The 16,471-nt window shown below is 35.2% G+C and overlaps 1 protein-coding gene across 2 annotated transcripts in view; it reads right to left on the minus strand.

The window, feature by feature from the left end:
* LOC143246630 (sarcoplasmic calcium-binding protein 1-like) overlaps window positions 1-16,471 on the minus strand; it is a 119,709-nt gene that overhangs the window by 5,616 nt on the left and 97,622 nt on the right. Inside the window, exons 3-5 of one of the 2 annotated variants that reach the window (XM_076493674.1) lie at window positions 16,328-16,380; window positions 10,220-10,333; window positions 519-648 (exon numbers count right to left, since the gene is read on the minus strand). In XM_076493674.1, coding sequence (XP_076349789.1) covers window positions 519-648; window positions 10,220-10,333; window positions 16,328-16,380 — 297 coding nt within the window. The remainder of the gene's footprint in view (window positions 1-518; window positions 649-10,219; window positions 10,334-16,327; window positions 16,381-16,471) is intronic. The other variant, XM_076493675.1, reaches the window with a different exon arrangement.

A 16,471-nucleotide genomic window follows, 5' to 3' on the forward strand; every position in this document is an offset into this window, starting at 1 on the left:
GGTTGAAGAACTTAATAAAGGAGAGAACCAACAGAATAATCCGATATTACAGTGTTTGTTTTGTTGTATACACATACACAGCTGTTTGGTTTGTTTTGAATTTCGCGCAAAGCTACACGAGGGCTATCTACGCTAGCCGTTCCTAATTTAGCAATGTAAGGGAAGGCAGCTGGTCATCACTTCCAACTCTTGGGCTACTCTTTTACCAAGGAATAGTGGGATTAACCGTCACATTATAATGCCTCCACGGCTGAAAGGGCAAGCATGTATGGTGTGACAGAAATTCGAACCCGCGACCCTTATATTACGAGTCGAGTGCCTTAACTACCTGGCCGTGCCGGGCCTTTATACAACTATACAAACTGTGAAATCTGAGCTGTGGATTTCACATTTTGCCTCTAACCATCACCTACACATTTGTATCCTAAAAACACATTTCGCCAGTACCGTATTCAAGTGCTTTGTTGGGTGTAAGAACGTACACAATTAACACACAGACGATTCTTTGTGACACTTACTATTAACATCGGTGGTGTTGAACTTCGAAGTGATGGCGTATTTGAGTGAATCAGGAAAACTGTCAAATGTTTTCCCTACACAGACGTTCTGGACAGCTTGTTTAAACTCCTCAACTGTTACTTGTCCATCCTGCAAATAAGGAATTATTTATCACTTAGTTCGTCTCCCTGTGACTTGTTAATTAAGTCTGTATTTTATAAGACTCACTTTCAACGTTTACGACATTTCAAAGATTAAACGGGGTTTGTAGTTTAAACATACCTAAAGCTACGAATATATAACGTTTAATTATTGATAAGGAGAGAACAACGTTTCGACCTTCCTAGGTCATCTTCAGGTTAAGAAAGAGAGAGTTTACAAGTGACCGTTGTCTGAGGGACGAGAGTATAAACGGGTACGGGATTGTAGGGGGCGTTGCACGTGGATGCTAGGTTATTAATTAGTATAGATATAAAAGTGTTCCTTTACATTGGTTTAATTTTGGTTTCAGTTGCTGCATAAGTAAGGCTTCTTTGATTTTGAGTTTGTTTATATTTGTTTCACTACTTAGTATCTGAGTGTTTTTTACGATTATGTTGTGTTTATTTGACTTGCAGTGTTCGAAAACGTATGAAGGTTTTTTATTGTTGTTCTTTGAATCTAGTTTCCATTTTACTGCTTGTTTCTCCAATATAGAAGTCGTAGCAGCTGTTACATTACATTTAATAAATCATATTGGTGTTGTTTTTCAGTGTAGTTTTTACATACCAGCCGTTCTGAGTTACGTTTTTATTTCAAGTGGGTTTCTCGTCATCAAGAATAACATCGTATTTACAAATTATCCACCAAAGAAAGAAAAAACAGAACAGAACTTAGGTTCAAAATTACTTTCCGACCAAAATCCAGACTATGAAAACGAGGTTTGTATGTGAAATCCTTAAAATGCGCCTCGAACTTTGAGCGCGTGGTGCGCTATAACAATAATGTTTAAAACTCACACTGTCAGACAAGTTTGTTTGTTTGTTTGTTTTTTGGATTTTCGCACAAAGCTAGTCGAGGGCTATCTGTGCTAGCCGTCCCTAATTTAGCAGTGTAAGGTTAGAGGGAAGGCAGCTAGTCATCACCACCCACCGCCAACTCTTGGGCTACTCTTTTACCAACGAATAGTGGGATTGACCGTCACTTTATAACGCCCCCACGGCTGGGAGGGCGAGCATGTTTGGCGCGACTCGGGCGCGAACCCGCGACCCTCGGATTGCGAAGCGCACGCCTTAACGCGCTAGGCCATGCCAGGCCCTGTCAGACAAGAATAGCCCAAGAGTCAGTTATGGATACTGTTAACTATCAGCTTTCCCATTAGCCTACGGTTTCAGAAATAGGTAAAGTTACTTGCACAGATATGTCTTGCGTAGATCCGTACGAAACTTCTAAATATTCCCAACAAAAGTGATATTTGCTACAAAGATTTAATAGATACACTTTGTTCCCTAAATATATGATGTATCGTTTCTAGTAAACCATAATAAATTGAGAATGTTGTTACAAATAAAAATTCTGAGTTAAATTAACTGTGTCGTCTGTTGGTCATCAATCATTCATCTTTCTCTACTTTTTAGTAACATACCAAGGCTGAGAGAGGACGTAACCATCTGGTCTTTAATTAAAAGGGTGTGTGTGTGTTTTCTTATAACACAGCTACATCGGGCTATCTGCTGTGTCTACCGAGGGAAATCGAACCGCTGATTTTAACGTTGTAAATCCGTATATTTACCACTGTTCCAGCGGGAGACCAAGGTGGAAGGAGATGACAGTGATTACTGACTATTAGCTGCACGTTAAATTATTAGAGTATATTCATATTAAAATATATTTTACTTCAGTTTGGCTTGCTGGTAAAAAATGTACAATAGTGAATATCTTTGAGCTACGTATCACATAAATAAAGAAAACCTGTCCCTGGTTTCAAATGATAAATATAAAGTCTTTTATAAGAACTGATGTGGTTTATTTCTCTGGTTTGGTTTGTTTTGAATTTTGCGCAAAGCTACCCGAGGGCTACCTATGCTAGCCGCCCCTAATTTACCACTGTAAGACTAGAGGGAAGGCATTAGTCATCACCACCCATCATCAACTCTTAGGCTACTCTTTCAACAACGAACAGTGGGACTGACCGTGACATTATAACGCCCCCACGGCTGAAACGGTGAGCATGTTTAGTGTGATGGGGATTAGAACCCGCGACCCTCAGATCACAAGTCGAGTGCCTTAACCACCTGGCCATGCCGGGCCCTTCAAGATATGTCCAAAGTGATTGAATAGTGTTGATATTAAGGCTACCGAAAGAGATATCTGTTTTCTACCTACCGAAAGAAATCAACTGTGAGAAATACAACACTGTAACTTGCACGAGGGAAGACAGTGACAGTGTACTAGTTAATGTTATCTCGTGAATATTACATGGCAGGAAAAGGGTATGTTAATTAAAACTGCGGACAATGGACAAAACTTAACATATGGTTAGTCCCCAGCTGGTACAGCAACAAGTCTACAAATTTACAAAGCTAAAATCAAAGGCTCTATTCCACTCCCTCGGTGGACTCAGCAGATAACCCGATGTGGCTTTACCATAAGAAAACACACACACACACATATTGTTAGTAATCCAACAAAGTAACAAGGGCTATTACCTGGGGTTCAGTAATAGTGTAAACAAAATAACAATTCATGGGAGGGAAAAAAATAACAACTATGAACCTGACCCACCCGGGAGGTAAATGATGAAACGTTTGATTATTCGTAATTGCAATTTTTTATATAAGCATCAATGGCTAATTGTCAAAACACTCGCTTTATTCCATTTAATCCGAGGGTCGAGGGTTCGAATCCCGGTCGCACCAAACATGCCCGCCCTTTCACCCGTGGGGGCGTTATAATGTTACGATCAATCCCACTATTCGTTGGTAAAATAGTAGCCCAAGAGTTGGCGGTGGGTGGTGATGACTAGCTGCATTCTTTCTAGTTTTACACTACTAAATTAGGGAGGGCTAGCGCAGATAGCCCTTGCGTAGCTTTACGCGAAATTCAAAACAAACCAAAAACAAACAAAGAACGTTATACAGACAACTGATCCTCCCGATGAGAAATCAGTAAGTCTAGGGATTTACTACATTAAAATCAGTGGTTCGATTCTTCTTGATGAACGCAGCAGATAACCCGTTGTGGCTTTGCTATAAAACACATAAACAACTAATTTCTTTGTATCTTTCAACAGACTACATTTCACCATAAATTTTAATGTTAGGGATAAGTTACTAAATATACACGTTTTCAGTGTTAAAATTACAAAACGTTGAAACTTTACTTTGCATATCTCCAGTAGGGGCTTGTAATAACAATTATCCACTCAAAAATAAACAAACCATTAAATCCACTGAATTATATTTTGCTATTTTGTAAAGTGTTTATTTTGTTTATGAAATTTATCACAGTGGATTTGAAAAAAGTGTATATTGTTCAATCTCGCGTGTTTTCACCTTCAAATCTCACTGAGCGTGCTTGAGAAAAACAACCAGAATATTAACAAAGTTTTTTTTAAAAAAAAGATTCAGCACATATTTTAAATCGCGAATATCAGTTTCGTGTTTCACCATATTTAACAGCCAAGAAAGGCCCAAGTTCTAGAAATTTCATTCGAGTAAAAAGAACACCATTGTCAGTTAGAAGAGATGAAGTCGTTATGACAAAAGAGAAATAGCTTTTTTTTTTTTCACTATAAGTAACTGGATCTTGTGATTGCATATTCTTGTAGTGCCAAGTAAACACTTCACAATGATTCATGAAAGTCTCGGAGCGTAACAGTCGTCGGTTCCACGTCGTGGAATAATTTAATCAAATATTCTTCCCAAATAGGATTAAAGAGAATCCTTAAATAAACACCCAAAAAACCGATTTCTAAATCTTATGAATAATGGCGATTGTAGATGTAAAACTAAGTATAACCATCGATTTTTTTTTAATGAAGAGCTGCATAATATGATACTGCACTATGTTTACTACACTGAAAAAAACCCAAACTTTGGCGTTATAAGCACTCGCGCTCAGCCAGCAGAAAAGAAAACGCGTCATTTATGATATAGATATCTTCTTAGAAGTAAATAAACGTTACTTTAGTGATTATTTCTTGTGAACTTTGACATTTCGTCCGCTATTTTAGAGTGTTTTAATGAAGCGATGTAATTTCCCACAAGATTCAAACCAATTTGAATTATTGTAAAAATCATTGATGTGGATTAACATTCTTTAGTGGATAGTTTCGAAACGTCTGCTTGACTTCTTTGTTGAAGTATGTCAGAAGGTCTCAGAATGTTTTGTTTTTTTAATTTCGCGCAAAACTACACGAGGGCTATCTACGCTAGCCGTCCCTAATTTAGTAGTGTAAGACTAGAAGGAAGGCAGCTAATCATCAACTCCCACCGCCAACTCTTGAGGTACTCTTATTACCAACGAACAGTGGGATTGACCGTTACATTATAATGCCGCCACGGCTGAAAAGACGAGCATGTTTGGAGTGACGAGGATTCGAACCCTCGACCCTCGGGTTACGCCTTAACCACCTGGCCATGCTGGGCTGTCTCAGAATATGGATTTTTCATTAAGTTTCCCTTTGTTGTTACTTTCAGTTCTTACATTATACAAAGATACACTCACATTAATCTACAACTGGAGTTCATTTTAATTTAATTTAATGAGATAAGAGTGTTCTACTTCCCTTGTGTTTTCATATGCGATTATTTTAAAAAGTGATTTTTTTAAACTAAACATTTTCGCTCAACTCGCGAACAGGAAATAAAGATAAAATAAATAGCATGTGATCGTCCACAGAAAATTTGTTTGTTTGTTTGTTTGTTTTGGAATTTCGCACAAAGCTACTCGAGGGCTATCTGTGCTAGCCGTCCCTAATTTAGCAGTGTAAGACTAGAGGGAAGGCAGCTAGTCATCACCACCCACCGCCAACTCTTGGGCTACTCTTTTACCAACGAATAGTGGGATTGACCGTCACATTATAACGCCCCCACGGCTGAAAGGGCGAGCATGTTTGGCGCGACCGGGATGCGAACCCGCGACCCTCCGATTACGAGTCGCACGCCTTAACACGCTTGGCCATGCTGAGCCTTCCACAGAAAATAAAAGTTGTTACAAATTAAGGAAAATCAGGAATAACGATTGGGCAGAAACTCTGTGAGAGACAAAATTAAACACCAATATTGCTAACAAAGGATCTTTCTATAGAATGTCTTTCTCCAAAGCCTCAGCATTAAGTCAGTGGACGTCAAACGCTAAAGTTGGGGTTTCGATACCCACGTTTGGCATAACACAGAGAGGATAACTTGTAGCTTTCTAGTAAATCAATGAATATTTTGTAGCGTCATATAATTTTAAAAAAAGACGAATATCATAGTCTGATCTAGATCAGTATCATCCAAAAAGGGAGACGCGGACCTCCATGGGAGCCACCAATAATGGGCTGAAGTCAAAGATGCTAAATTAATTTTAGTTCTAAATTAACTGCATTGATGTACAATAACCATGCTAAAGTTATATGTTGGGGGCTTTAAACTTGTTTATTTACATAAAGGGGGCCTTAGACTAAAAGAGAGTTTGAGAACCATTGATATCGGCCTGACAGAAGGTTAGGGCGCTTGGCTCTCAATCTGAGGATTGCTGGTTCCAATCTCCATCCCACCAAGCATGCTCGCCCTTTCAGGCGTGGGGTGTTGTAATGTGCGGTAAATCCCACTCTTCGTTGGTAAAGGAGTAGCTCAAGAGTTGGCGGCGGGTGGGGATGAATGATAACAATCTGCCTTTCTTCTAGTCTTGCACTACTAAATTAGGGACAGCTAACGTAGATAGTCTTCGTGTAGTTTTGCGCAAAATTAAAAAAAATAAAACAAACCATTCACATAGAAGGTGTTTATGGTACGTATAGAAGGTATTTATGGTTCGTATATTTTTCTACAGCGTCTATTGAATTAGGTCATGTTTGAGTAAGTTTTCATCTTTATAAGTTTTGAACTGTACGAAAAACACTGCTTCATATCATCTCCCTTCTGGCCTTTAAAGGTCTTAAACTAATCAAAAACTGTGTGGCAAAAAAAAACAACACATCAAACCTAAAATCAAACTTATTAAAAAGCAAATACAGAAAAACTGAAGTCAAAACAAAATAGTTTCTCTAAGAAGTTCCATAACGGAAATAAAAAAATACATTGATTCTTACATAACAAGGTCTGATTAATTAAAATAAATACTAGATCGATAACTTGTTGAACGAATAAGTTAATAATCAACAAATCGGGCAGCTGGCAAGTAGACTACAACCTACATATTTACAGTTAGTAAATTGATGGACAACAAATGTATTTATATCTAAAGAGATTAGGGGCCCGGTGGGTACGGCGCTCGACTCGTAATCTGAAGGTCGTTGGTTCTAATCTCGGTAACAACAAACATGCTCGTCCCTTCACCCATGGGTGCGTTATAATCTGACGGTCAATCTCATTATTCGTTGGTAAAAGAGTAGCCCAAGAGTGGGCAATTGGTGGTGATAACCAGCTGCCTTCCCTCTGAGAGCCCTCGTGTATCTTTGCGCGAAATTCATAACAAACACATAAATTATTTACATGCAACTAAAATCTCAGTAATTAAATATTAACTGAAAAAATACCTAGATGGCGCGTTTTACGGAAATAAATTTGTTTTTTCAAAATATTCGCGCAAAACAAGCCCAAAGTGTTATTTACTCATAATGTCCCTAAATTTGAGCCCCCCAATGGCATAGCGGTATATCAGCTGACTCACACCGCTAGAAACCTGGTTTCGATACCCGTGGTCGGCAAATCACAAATAAACCATTGTAGCTTTGTGCTTAATTCCAAACAATCAATCAACCAACCTTAATTTTGCATGAAAAACAAGAAAGAAGGCAACTTAGCCTACGGTTGTAGCCCATGCTTGTCTGATCAACTGGGGGGGATTTGATCATCACTCTTGTAACACACCCATCTCCCCAAAGTGCGAAACGTTTTTTGTTGTTCTTTTACAGACAACGTGATGTCATTCGTCAATACTCATGTCCATAGTCCGAGCAGGCTAATAACAAGAATTGTCTTAGCCCGCGCTCTTCCTAAAATATGGGAAACATTTTTGTTTTTTATAATTATATTTCTACTTGGTTCAGTATAATGCCTCAGTGTCCTTTGAATTAACTTAAGTGAGGATTTCTAGCCATTTGAGTTAACTTGGATTAAGATTTCTTTCCACGTGAGCTAAATAACTTGGATGAGGATTTCTAGTCACGTGAGCTAACTTGGATTAAGATTTCTTTCCACGTGAGCTAAATAACTTGGATGAGGATTTCTAATCACGCGAGTTAACTTGGATAAGGATTTCTAGTCACGTGAGCTAACTTGGATTAAGATTTCTTTCCACGTGAGCTAAATAACTTGGATGAGGATTTCTAATCACGCGAGTTAACTTGGATAAGGATTTCTAGTCACGTGAGCTAACTTGGATTAAGATTTCTTTCCACGTGAGCTAAATAACTTGGATGAGGATTTCTAATCACGCGAGTTAACTTGGATAAGGATTTCTTGTCACGTGAACCAAAATAGCTAATCACATTAAAAAACAAACAATGTCATAATTTGCAACAGAATAACAACAAAATACATTAGAATCTCAAGATTGTTTTCGAACAATTTTTAAATAGCACACCAGGTATAAACTTTACAAACATTTCTCTTACAAAATCAAACAAACAAGATATGTAACACATCTTCTGCACCAGTTAGACTCATTTTACTGTCCTGGTCTCTTGGTGCATAAGAGAGTTAACCAAGTTGTTCAATGTGGTTGGTTTTCAGTATTCTCGTCCATTAACCTCGTGTGTTTTGGTTTTTTTTTTCTAAACGGTATAAACATAGAGTATTGTGCGATTTGGTATTACTAACACGTCGTTCAAACAATTACCTTTCGGTTGTACTCACTTATTTCTTGGGGAGGTGTTATAAACCGTTTCGTTTCGACTCGATTAATCAACAAACAACACGTTATCGTCTCTGTGGCGACACTCTTGTTTACTAAAAACCCTCACTAACACTTTTGGTAGATTTTCGGTTTCCTTTCTACTGATCAGTTTTTTTAATACAACTTATTAAGCACTTGCTACGATCCTACCGGAAAATTAGTAACGAAAACTTATGACCGTTTCAAAAATATTTTTTTTAACCTCCAAAAAATTTAACTGTTTGTTTCTTTTGAATTTCGCGTAAAGCTACACGAGGGATATCTGCGTTAGCCGTCCCTAATTTAGCAGTGTAAGACTAGAGGGAAGGCAGCTAATCATCACCACCCACCGCCAACTCTTGGGCTACTCTTTTACCAACGAATAGTGGGACTGACCGTCACATTGTAATGCACCCACGGCTGAAAGGGCAAGCATGTTTGGTGCTACAGTTATTCGAACTCACGACCTTCGGATTACGAGTCGAACGCCTTAACACACTTGGCCATGCCGGGCCACAATTTAAGTACCTTGGAAAAATAAACCTGAACATTAGTTTAGTTTCGTGATTTTTGTAATGTGTTTTTTTTTAAATAAAATAAATAAATAGTGTCTAAGCACAATTTTATAGTTTCGGTCATTTTGTCATGCAGACGAAACTGAAAGAAAGTGTAAATATAAATATTTATTCGAAAGAAAATATGAGAGACAAAATACATATTTTCTTCGACATTAAAAATGTTTTTCCATTAAGGTTTTGAAAATTTCACTTTGTCGCAAATTTAATTTATTGTAGAAGTTAATTTTGAAAACACGAGAGGACGCCCTTGTCCTTAATGTCATATCATGTGACCTGCGGAAAATAATTTATTGTTGACTCGCTAGCCGTTGAATAACAATTTAAACCACTTATTTATAGAACTTATTGACTACGAAAATACTTCAAGTTTTGCAAGTTATTAGTTTATAATACCTACAAAGGAGCGTAAATCATGTTGTACATTTTTAAATAAACATGCTGAGCCCTTGAAAATCCAATGGAGCAGACGAAAGCTGTCAACATATCCACTAAATCCTCAGAAACATGAAGTTTATATCTGTGTCTTTTAAGTGTTTTTTACCGTAAAAAATAGCAGGGCTATTTCATAGAATGACAATGAAAAGCAGTGACATTTAACTCAGAAATATATTATATATATATATATAAATTAAATATAAAATAACACAGTAACAACATGCTAAACAATCTAGTTCATTTAAATATAAAATAACACAGTAACAACATACGAAATGTCTCAAAATATATGAATCTTAACATGTAATAATACTGTATTCTTGTATCAGGTTGAAAACAAAACATCTGTGTTTATGTTTTCTTATGGCGAAACCACATCTGGCTATCTGTTGAGCCCACTAAGGGGAATCGAACTCCTTATTTTAGCGTTGTAAATCCGTAGACTAACCGGGGGCAGCAAAACACATCGGGTTATCTGTTGAGCCCACTAAGGGGAATCGAACTCCTGATTTTAGCGTTGTAAATCCGTATACACACCGCTGTACTATGCGGGGGGGGGGGGTATTTATATAACCAGCGTATAATTATTCTTGTCTATAGTTATATCAGTCAAATGAGCAGATTAGGAACGAACTGGAACAAACCTTATTAAAATCGGCCAACTCTGCTATCTCGTTCCATAACTTTATCATAGCTTGTTTCTTTTTCTCATGGACTTCTGTGTCATACGCTCCCTTTCCCTCTTGAATGGTGTATTTCTTGAAAATTCCAAGTGTCATACGAAGAGTGAAAACAAGACAAGGCTTAATTCGTTACAATACAATTAACTCTTTGTTACTCACCTTTTAACTAACTTTTAATTACAATGTAATTAGTTTCTTAATGATGTACGACCAATTAAAAAAAGTTATAGAAGTACTTTTAATTAATCGTTTTTGTGGAATTATAAACCAATCTTTTCTTTGGTGAATTTGGAGAAATGAAAAAAAAAAAGGTTAATACAAAGATCACTCTAAATTAAGTTATCTTTAAAGGTCAAAAGTTGAAGGTCAAATAGGTTTGTCGTTTTTTAGAATATTTAACAGTGGCAATAGGATGTGATAGCAGTAGAAAAATCTAGCAGACGAAAAACTTCGTACTAATATTGCTTTAAAAGAAGTCTTTCTTTTAATAGATCTAAACATTTTGGTTTGGAACTAAAAAAACTGTCATGCTTAAAACCTTCGATATATTTGGTTTTGTCTTACTTATTTAATGTCAACTGACACTGACCACATGATGAATTTACTTTTATGAAATGTTGATTTTTAAAAATTAATTCACAACACAGAATCATGCTTCATTTTAGGTTTGTGAAAGAGGCCTAAATAATTATACTTTCAGGATATATTGAGTTCCTTCTTATTCATACAGAATCATGATTCACTCTCGGTATGCAAAACTAGCAGAATTAAGGTTTTATAACATTTTGACTTTTACGTTTTTTAAGCTGGACAGAGAAAGTTACGTGAAACGTTACTTATTACATATATCCAACAAGATGTGTATCATAATACGAAATACTATTAGCACATTTTAGTAAAAAAATCGTTGAATAAAAAAGGTGAGAACTGAAATTTCTAAGAAAATCAGCCAAGCTAGGTTGTATTAAGACAACAGAACATTGCACACTAGTATCAAGTATCGCAGTATTTTACTGTAGAAATGGTTCATCATGTCTGTATTCGTGAGTATCCGTCAGTGATTACTGTAACTTTTGTATGGTAACTTGAAGCTGTTCGACGTTGTGATGACCTATTTTTGCTCGAGCATGTGAGAGATTTGGCTTTGAACTTAAAGATAGAAAAATTCAATCAACTAAAAGAGTGAATTATTGCTTTCCACAAAGTATGTTATGCAAATAGCATCTAATGAGGTTATTAGGGTTTTAGTAACAAAATAACGAAGAAAAGAAACGTTAACTAGCATTGTCCTTTACACAGGTTTTTAATACTAACGAGCACAAGTATTCAGCCCCCTGAGTCAGTACTTGGTGGAAACACTTTTAGCAGCAATCACTGCTGTGAATCTTTTTAGCTAGATCTCTACCAATTTTGCACAATGGGATGGTGTAATGTTTATCCATTATTTCTGGTAAATTTGTTCCAATTCTAACAAGTTCGTTGATGAATTGCAGTCTTCAGTCTCACCATAAATATTTCAATGTATTTAAGTCAGGAATTTGCCTGGATCGCTTTGGAACTTTCACTTTCTTCTTTTGAAACTGCTCCAGTGTGGTTTCAGCCTTGTGCTTCGGGTCACTGTCCGGCTGACATGAAAATTTACGACCCAGCTTTAGATTCTTGGTTCATTCAAGTAAGTTTTCCTCTATGATTCTCCTGTACTTCAGACCATCCATCTTACCTTCAATCCTGACAAGCGTCACAGTCCCTGCTAATGAGTATCATCCCCATACTTGACAATTGGGATGGTGCTAGATGGGTGATGTGCTGTGTTGGACTTGTGCCAGACCTAACGATTTGAATTTAGACCAAAAACTCCATATTTGTCTCACCATGAAACCTTTTGCTACATATCTCCAGCATCATTTACATGCTTTATTGTAAACTCCATACAAGATTTAAGATGATTCCTTTTTCAGTAATGGCTTCTTTCTTACCACTCGCCTATACAGGCCAGTATTGTTTAGGGACCAGGATATTGTTGATGTATGAACACTGACTCCCATCTCAGACATGAAACTTTGGAAATTTTTCAAAGTCGCTGTTGGCTTCATAGTGGCACATATAACCGTTTCCTGCTTGCCCAAATGCTTAGTTTGGAAGCGTGATCTGATCTGATCTGATCATACTGGATGGTATGAAAACTATTCTTCCTTCTCTCAATGACTGACTTCACCGTACTCAAATAGATCAGTGAATTTGAACAGTTCCTTCTTCTGGTCTGTTCTTCTCTACCATTTTATTTTTGACTTGTTTGGAAAGCACCTTGGTGGGTTTGTCGTATAACCATGTGAATTGTGGCTTGAACAGATGCATTTACTCTGAGGTCAAGTTAAACCATTCTGATTACACTCAAACAGAGACCATTACACTAGTTTTGTGACTTCTCAAGTTAATATTTTGCACTTGAACTGTCTTATGGTTGCCGCAACAAAGGTGTTGAATATTTATGCAATTAAGAATATTCTAATTTTCTTTGAAAAATCTAAATAACCTAAATGAGATGAATTTTTCCTTAGCTTTCTCAGTTTGGAGTTGATTCTTTAGATTCTAAATGTAAAGTTCCTTTTGAAAGTTTAATGACACACGGCAACAAAATGTGGAAACTTTGAAGAGGGAGTGAGTGCTTTTACAAATCACTCTAGTTTGTATAAAATGGTTGTTATGCATCTTTATATGAAAGATACTGAACCAACTCAGTATATGATTTGTTTTACTAGAATGTCATGATCGACTCTACTGGACAAAAGTCACACCGAGTACAAAGTATTTTAACCATAACACGGCTATGGTGAAAAAAAAATTGTAAAATACAGATATACAGAGATGCCAACCATTACGATTTGGGTGTAATCAATACAATGTTGGTATATACATTACGACTATACACTCATACAGACAAATATTACGACTTGTTGCAACTCCTAAATTAATATATATTATATAGGCCTATACAATAAAATGATAAATTGTTCCCCCAGGGCTTGAAAGGGGTAAAAAGAACATTTCTAGTGATATACAAATAAATTTTGATAATAAATAAAAGACATAGTCCAAATGGCTACTTGCGATAATCATGTTTGTGCTTGAAATAAAAATTATTTGTATCTCCAACGTCTACCAATAGTTTGAGTGCGGTGCTTCTCCATACTGGGTACGTCGGGGAATCCATAGTTACGTCATCAGTGCTTGTCAGCCAATCAGCGCTCGCGTAGATGGGTATTTCTCGTTTTCTAAGCGGCATAGAAACACCAATACGATCGTTCACAAGTTGGAAAAAAAAAGAAGCCTTGTTCACCAGATTGTCTTGTTTCTGGCAAATCTAAAAGGACCAAAACTGTGAAAGGGCTCTGTCTACAATCATTACGCTCAGTCATTTGAAATAGTTGGCATCTCTGCAGATATTGTATTTTGTAAAGAAAGTAGATGGGAGTATGCTAACATCTTACAGAATATTATTGTGTTGATACTGAAAGACCGAAGACTGTTCTGAAATGTAATCTCGTTAACAGGTTTCACAAAGAAGTAAAAAAAAAAAGGCTATTAATACACTGAATAATTCAACAAACAAACAAGAAAAAAAAGTTATTTTGCTGACCTTTGTAGTTTTTATGGCGTGCCAATAATTTATAAAGATAACAATAGATAAAAACCAGCCGCTTCTACCATTGGTAGTTCTCTAAATTTTATAACAATGCATTTTATCAACAAACGAATATTTATGTAAATAGAACGAATTCACTGTAAAGAATACAGAAAACGAAATGTTGAAAATGAAAAATTTAAAACATGGTATCATTTAATATTGTTTCATTATTTACAATAAAAAACAAGTTGGTAAAAAGTAATGTTCTTTTAACTTAAAAACACGGAGTTATAGCTTAGTGTTTTTACTTAAAATGTCATTTTGCTACCGAAATGAATAATTTTATAAACAAAAACGTGTCTGCCTCCATTTATCCGTGAATTTTTCATGAATGATTTAGCAGGAAAAAAAATTATTTGACGATGCACTGATAAAAATTAGGCCTATGAATTAAATACTTAGATGGAGCTTTCTTTGTGTAGCGCCAAGGTTTTGGAAAAAAATTAGACTGTATCATTTATATAGAAAATACAGTTTCTATCAAAATCCATTCCAGTCACTTACGAATTGTAATAAGATAATTAGATACCACTATTGATGCTTTGTGAAAAAAAAGACAAAACTGGTAACGTTTGTTACCTGTTACTACAGGGCATCTGAAACCTTATTCAGTTTCAAATGCTACCACATGGAAATCATTTTATAAATCTTTAATGAAAGACATTCCTTTAAAATGTATCTAAAGAGAACTTTTTCAATTTGTTCAGAACATAAGAACTTTGAAGAAGGGCTTCGCGTTATTAGACACATTGCTAAAGATAGACGATGTAACGCTCTCTTTAACGTATCGAATTACATAAAGAAAATACAATAAGAACGAAATGAATACTTGTACAAATTATTAGAGAGTTTCAATCAAAACAGATATAATTTATTATTTTGCCATTTTTAAAATGAGCCAACAACAAATCTGACAGTAATTGTATTGTTTTTAAACAAATTTTAAAAAAGCATAATAAACGTCAGTGAAAGACAAGCGAACGGACTTTGATAAATCTGGTATTTATAGGACTTAATGTGAATATAATACAAAATATTTTGAACAGGAAAACAAAAACATCAACTGATAATTGGAAATAAATGAACATAGAACTTGAATAACTTCTGATAAAACATATACTTCAACTACGAGTGAAAGGGTAAATAAAATATTTATTTGTCTTCGCTAAACATGTAGTTAAAACATTTATTTTAGCCTTGGCTGAACATATAAATAAAACATTTATTTATGTCTTTGCTAAACATGCAGTTAAAACATTTATTTCAGCCTTGGCTGAGCATATAAATAAAACGTTTATTTCAGTTTAAGCCGAACGTGCAAATAAAATATGTCACAGAACTGAGTGACTGAACATTAAAATCATAAATGGACCAAAAAATTCAACTTGCCATAATTATTCAAGAATTCAATGAAATAATACTGAATAAACACAAAGGAATAACTTTAAAGAGAGCTGATGGTTAAGAACATAAGTGCAGACATAACTAGTTAATATGTTAACCTCTTGTCACTTAAATTTGTTGCAACTTATGTATCACAACTGTGCAATAAATAGTCTGCACTTAAACTTCATTCATGCATGTGGCGCTGTAAGAGCACTGAAACATATAGAGTCTTTTTAAACATTTTAATAAAGCATATTACTGTGTATTAAGTTGTCTAATATTTTTCTTATAACAATATTCGGTTTAGTAAACATCATTACATAATGTGAAAAAGAACAGTTAATGATGTCATAATGTGTAAAGTAACAATTAAAGATGATGTCATAATGTGAAAAGTAACAATTAATAACGAACAATTAATAACGATGTCATAATGTGAAAAACAACAATTAATAATAATGAACAACAATTAATAACGTTGTCATAATGTGAAAAAGAACAACAATTAATAACGATGTCATAATGTGAAAAGAACAACCATTAATAATGATGTCATAATATGAAAAGAACAACAACAATTAATAATAATGTCATATTGTGTAAAATACAACAATTAACAATGATGTCATAATTTGTCATAAAACAATAATAATGTCAAGATGTCAAAAAAAAAACAATAATAACACTTAACAATAATAATGTCATAAGATGAAAAGAAAAACTAACTGAATGTCACAATGCGAAAATTAAAGATAAATTACTTATAATGCCATAATTTGAATAAATAAATCAGATTATGAATTGTTTTATAACACGAGAAATACAAAGTAAAATATATTTTACTGTATCATAACGAGGCGGAGACGAATTTCAAGCCAAGCAGACCCTATACATAACAGAAGAGCTAAATAACAACCACACATAATTTTTATATCATCTATTATATATTTATGCACTTGTTCGGATGAGCAAAAACATATATATAAATATGAACTTACTAGTGCAAGACACTCGAAGTCACAGACATCCAAATAACCGTTGTTGTCCGTATCTGTAATCACGAGATATAAAACATTATTAGAATAAAACAATAAAATAAAGTTACAGTGTGAGAAATGAATTACTGTTCGTCTACAATACAT

This window comes from Tachypleus tridentatus, chromosome 3 (assembly GCF_004210375.1).
Source record: "Tachypleus tridentatus isolate NWPU-2018 chromosome 3, ASM421037v1, whole genome shotgun sequence".
Classification (NCBI taxonomy): domain Eukaryota; kingdom Metazoa; phylum Arthropoda; class Merostomata; order Xiphosura; family Limulidae; genus Tachypleus; species Tachypleus tridentatus.